This window comes from Megascapheus bottae, chromosome 21, assembly GCF_031878675.1.
Source record: "Megascapheus bottae isolate mThoBot1 chromosome 21, mThoBot2.hap1, whole genome shotgun sequence".
Classification (NCBI taxonomy): domain Eukaryota; kingdom Metazoa; phylum Chordata; class Mammalia; order Rodentia; family Geomyidae; genus Megascapheus; species Megascapheus bottae.
Window position 1 is genome coordinate 11,034,748 of NC_143529.1, and position 6,000 is coordinate 11,040,747.

The 6,000-nt window shown below is 40.5% G+C and overlaps 1 protein-coding gene across 2 annotated transcripts in view; it reads left to right on the forward strand.

The window, feature by feature from the left end:
- The window catches only part of Cflar (CASP8 and FADD like apoptosis regulator), a 29,525-nt gene extending 25,175 nt beyond the window's left edge, over positions 1-4,350 (forward strand). Inside the window, exons 8-9 of one of the 2 annotated variants that reach the window (XM_090354595.1) lie at positions 1,074-1,584; positions 4,127-4,350. In XM_090354595.1, the coding sequence (XP_090210721.1) occupies positions 1,074-1,584; positions 4,127-4,265 (650 nt within the window). In that variant the 3' untranslated portion in view covers positions 4,266-4,350. The remainder of the gene's footprint in view (positions 1-1,073; positions 1,585-4,126) is intronic. The other variant, XM_090354596.1, reaches the window with a different exon arrangement.
- The last annotated feature ends 1,650 nt before the right edge of the window (positions 4,351-6,000 follow it).

The window sequence follows — 6,000 nt, forward strand, 5'->3', positions numbered from 1 at the left end:
AGAAATTTAGGAGCACCTTCACTAGATTGTTCCATTTCAGATTTTTTCTTTTTGTCTTTTTTGTTGCTTTTACTTCTCTCTCATTGTGAAAGTGATATACAGAGGGGCTACAGTTACCTATGTAAGGTTGTAAAGTAATAAGTACATTTCTTTTTTTTTTTTTTTGCCAGTCCTGGGCTTGAGCTCAGGGCCTGAGCACTGTCCTTGGACTTTCTCAAGGCTAGAGCTCTACCACTTGAGCCTTAGCACCACTTCCGGCTTTTTTCTACGTATGTGGTACCAAGGAATTGAACCCGGGTCTTGGTGCATGCTAGGCAAGCACTTTAACCACTAGGCCAAACTCCCGGCCCACATTTCTTTTCTAACAGTGTTACTCATTCCCTCATTTTCTCCCGCTTTTCCTCCCCCCAGCTCCCCTTCCCTCAAGTTTAAGATTCATTTCCAACATAGTGTCTATAGAATATTACTATTGCACTGATTCACGCTTTGTCCCACTGTTTCTGTGATTCCCCTTCCTTTCCCCAAATCAGACGTAGTTATCACATATATATAAGACAAAGGGTACCAAAATAAAGAACAGTGACCATGAGGAATAAATTGGCGGGGGGGGGGGGGAGAAGAGAACAAAAGAACAAACAGTACACTAAAACAGAAAACAAAAAATTTTTGTTTCCATATCTTGGAATTCATTTTGGTTGGAATCATTTTACATGGTCATATGTACATGGTTATTGAGCTATTGTGATCCTCTGCTAGGACTATCCTAGGTGTATATTAATTATTACAGCATTTCAGATTTTTCTGATGAAACTGTGGTCAGATAAGGGAACCAACCAAAAGTTTGATGGGGATTGTAGGATCACTTGTTTGTGATTCATTCACCAATGTGAAAGTCCTATATTTTATATTTTGGAATGTTTCCATTCCTTCTTCCCTGTTCCTAGTTCTCTCAAAATATTATTCCATAGAAACAAAGAGATAGTAATAGAGACAAAACTATGCATAAGATTTCTGCCCAGTTCTTCTTGGGCTTTTCTCAATCCTGTGTTGTTTTCCCTATTTTTTTCCTCCAGAAGATCTTCAAGGTACCTTCATGTCCTTGGGTTATAAAGTCGAGTGTTTATCCCATCTTCGAGCAAAAGATATATCCCAGGCCCTTCACAGAGTTGCCTGTATGCCCCAACATCAAGACTATGACAGCTTTGTCTGTATCCTGGTGAGCCAAGGAAGCTCCCAGAGCGTGTTTGGTGTGGACCGGACTCACCCAGGGCTTTCCTTGGATCAGATCAGGAGGACGTTCACAGGGAACGCATGTCCTTACCTCATAGGGAAACCGAAGCTCTTCTTTATTCAGAACTATGTGGTGTTGGGCAGCCGGCTGGAAGAAAGCAGCCTCCTGGAGGTGGATGGCCTAGCAATGAACAACGTGGAATCCAAGGTCCTGAATCCCGAGCCCTACATGGTTCACCAAGAAGCTGACATCTTCTGGAGTCTGTGTAGAGCTGATGTGTCCCATCTGAAACAGACCTCAAGCTCACACTCCATATACCTGCAGAATCTCTCCCAGCAGCTGAAGCAAGGAAGGTGAGCCACCTGAGAGGTAGATGATCCTGGACCACTTGTTTATTGTCTTGTTATCAAAATGGGGACTATAGATAGCTATGCTGTAATTTAGTGCTCTTCACAGAAAAAATTTTGCGTCCTTATTGAGGTTTCCTAAGGGTGTGATCTAGACCTAGCACAATATATGAACACTTTCTTCAAACACTAACATTTTTCTTCAAAACTAAGAAATTATACATATTTTTTCTTATAAAAACAATACATATCTCTGGCGATAAAGGAAATGCAAATCAATAACTCTTGAAAGTTCTGATCACCCCAGTTAGATTGGTCAACAACAAATGTTGGCAGGGATGTGGGGGAAAAAAGAACCCCACTGCAGTGTTGGTAGGATGTAAACAAGTATAAAGACTCTGGGCAGCAGACTGGAAGTTTCTCAAAAAAAACAAAACAAAACAAAAAAAACCCAACCCATAGATCTTCTCTATGACCTAGCCATACCACCCCCTGGGCATCTACCTTCAACGTCAGGAGCCAGGATATGATAAAGACACCTGCACATCCATGTTCATTGCTGCACTAGTCACATTATCAGGATAAGGAAACAGCCCAGATGCCTCACAATGGATGAGTGGTACCTACACACAATGGAATTTTACACAGCCATTAGAAAGAATAAAACATGTAAAGCTGATGGAACTAGAACAAATCATGTTAAGTGAGGTAAACCGAGCTCAGAGAGACAACCTGCACATGTACTCTCTGATATGAGGAAATTAGATCTAAAATACATGGGGATATGATAAATTATAGAGGATCCTATATACTCATACACAGTGAGACCAAAAGAAGATACTCTTTTAGAACAAAAGCACTAAAGTGTAATGCCTACATGCCTCTTCATAGTTATGTAAAATAGTATACAAACTGAAGGTTTCATACCTTTAACTCCAAGGTATGGAAACAAGAGACTTTTTTTTTTTTTTAAGTTTTTGAGGATTCCGACTTCTTTACCTTATGTATAGTGTATTCAAGTGTACATCTTCAGGAGGGTTGGCGGAAGGGTCAGAAATTGAGGGAAAAGGGTGGAAAAGTTGAGCAGTGTGGAGCTTCCTAAACACTGATGAAAGTGAACTACACAACTTGAGGTTGGAGGTGGGAAGAAGGGGTTGGGAGAGAATGAGAGAACAGAAGACACTGTGGAAAGGAAATATACTCATTACCTGATTCATATAATTGTAATCCCTCTGTACAGCAATTCTATAAATAACAAATAATTAATAATAAAATTAAACATCCAGCCAGGTACCCCAGTAGCTCATGCCTGTAATCTTAGCTATTCAGAAGGCTGAAATCTGAGTCCAGCTTAGGCAGAAAAGTCCGTGAGACTGTTATCTCCACTTAACCACCAGAAAACTGAAAGTGGTATTATGGCACAGAGAGCAAAAAAATGAGCAAAAGAGCTCAGGGACAACACTCAGGTCCCAAGTTCCCATGACTAACCCCAAAAAATCAATCTGGGGGAAATGAAGAGGTGACATTTTCCAAAAAAAAAAGAAAAGAAAAAAATGTACTCATTACCTGATGTATGAAATGGTAAGCCCTCTGTACAACATGTTAAGAATAATTATATTAAAAATTACGCATGTCTCTCCAAAGCAATATATATTCTTCATTTGGAGAGAGAATACTAGTGCTTGAACTCAGGGTCTCATACTGCTTTCACAGTGGGCACTCTACCATCCCCTTATCTCATATTTTTTCTGATCTGTATTTCCTTCAGTGGTGAGGAATGAACCTAGAGCCTCTGAGTTGGTAGGCAACAAATTATAACTAATTTATAAATTAAGCTTTATCATAGATTTAAAAACTGGGAAGAAACATAGTACAATTTGTGCAGTGTAGTATAGTGCTATCTATGGTTTCAAGTGTCCCTAAGGGTCTTAGAATGTATCTTCTTTGTAAACATTTTTGATGAGTATTGGGAGAAATACTTCCTTATGGGAAACATTAGGGTCACAGTGTCCAGTTAAATTGGATGAGGCATGATGAACCTCAAATACAAAATTAATTAGCTTTTACGCTTGTCTCTTAATTATAATTGAAAGTGTTTGAACCTCTTGTCAAATACATTCTGGATACACTGTAATTTTGCTGACCGTAGGCACAAATTTCATAGCTTTCTCTCCCCAGACCATTCAGTGGTGACTGAGCAAGCAGGGGAGGGCTATAACAAGAACAACTCACCTTCCAAGGTAGATATTTTATGGTAATTACTCGTTTTTTTATACCCATCTAGCATTTGCATAGGTCACCCAGGTGGTTATTATTTAGTTCTGATGCTCTCAAGAGTACAATTTGGCTATCCTGGGGATAGGAGACTGTGGCCTTCTGGCTGGAATGCTGCCACCTGTTTTGGGATGATTCCCAAATCAGCTCACTGAAGCATTTTCAAAGGAACTGTTTCAGAGTAACATCTGCTGGCTGGTTTTACTCTAATGACAATCTGTCTTCACTTTGATATTTTCATGACATTAAACTCTGACTTTCTCATTTCCTCCAGAAAACGCCCACTTGTGGATCTCCATGTGGAACTCACCAACAAAGTATATGACTGGAACAGCAGAGTTTCTGATAAGGAGAAGTACCATCTCAGTCTGCAGCACACTCTGAGAAAGGAACTCATCCTGTCTTACATATGAAAACCTAAAGCCAGCCAGGTGCTGGTGGCTCAAGACTGTAATACTTGTTACTCAGGAGGCTGAAAACTGAGAATAACCATTTAAAGCTGTCTCAGGCAGAAAAATCCAAGAGACTGTCATCTCCAATTAACCAGAAAAAAGTTAGAAGCAGAGATGTGGTTCAAGTGGTAAAACATCAATCTTGATGGGGGGGGAGGTGATATGAAGTGAGAGCAGAGGACCTGAGTTCAAGCATCAGTACCAGCACATACAAGTGTATATTTTTTAAAATTTATTTAATTTTGTTTTTTTTTGGGGGGGGGCTTTAAACCAAACTTTGTACATTGCCTTACCTTTTTTTTCTCTCCCTGGATGCAAGATAAGAACTTACTCCAGACTGGGAATGTGGCTTAGTGCCACATTAGAACGCTTGCCTCACATGCATGAAGTGCTGGGTTCAATTCCTCAGTACCCCATAAACAGAAAAAGCTGCAAGTGTCACTGTGACTCAAGTAGTAGAGTGCTAGCCTTGAGCAAAAGAAGCTCAGGGACAGTACCCAGGCCCTGAATTCAAGCCCAAGAACTAGTAAAGAAAAAAGAACTTAGTCCATTTGGATAATACCAAATTGCCATTGGCTAGGTAGTTTAATCAGCAGACATCTACTTGTCACCATTCTGAAATCTGAGAAATCCAAGATCAAAGTGTCAGCACATATGTTTGGTGAGGGCTTTTCTGAAAATGACAGAATACTGTGTGATTTCTTCATAAGAGAGGAAAGGCAGGGGCCAGGAGTTTGGCCTAGTGGTAAGAGTGCTTGCCTAGCATGCATGAAGACTAGGGTTTGATCCCTTGGTACCACATATATGAAATAAGCCGGAAGTGGTCCTGTGGCTTGAGAAAGCCCAAGGAGAGTGCTCAGGCCCTGAGTTTAAACCATAGGACAGGCAATAAAAAAAAAAAAGTAAAGGCAGAGGAAAGAAGAAGGAAAGAGAGAGAACAGAAAGAGGAGAGGAGAGAAAAGGGAAGAGGAGAAGAGGGGGGAGAATGGGAAAGGAGAGAAAAGTAGGACAGGGAATGTAGAAAAAGAAATGGAGAGGGGAAGAGAGAAGACGAAAGGGGTGAGGGAAAGGAATGTAAGAACAAAAAGTAAAAGTGCAAACAAAAACCACTTTGGAGCTGCTGTGGCTCTAGTGCCTGCTTAGTAAGTGAAAGGCCCTAACTTCCAAAAAAACTCAGCGGGTGTCAGTGGCTCACACCTGTAACCCTAGCTACTTAAGAGGCTAAGATCTGAGGATTGAAGCTAGCATGGGCAGAAAAGTCCATGAGACCTTTATATCTAATAAGCAACTCAGAAAAAGCCAGAAGTGGGGCTGTGTCTCAAGTGGTAGAGTGTTAGCCTTGAGCACAGAGAGGCTCAGGGACATTGCCCAGGCCCTATTTATTTATTTATTTATTTATTTCGGCCAGTCCTGGCAATCTGTGTTCAAGTCTCAGTTCTGGCACAAAACAACAAAAAATATTCCTTCTTTAAAAGTAATTTGGAAAAAAAATAAAAGTAATTTGGTTCTTGTTTAATGTATGGGGGACCTTATCATGAATCTGACACTGTGTTAACAGGAGGAGTATTACTCTGAATGACCAAGCAGCTCTGGTAGCCTTCTCTAGTTGTGTTCAAACCACTTTCTATGTGTTCTCCACCCTCCACGTATTAGTTATTCCTTGTCTCCCCCTGGAGAAAGGCACAATTATCTCTAT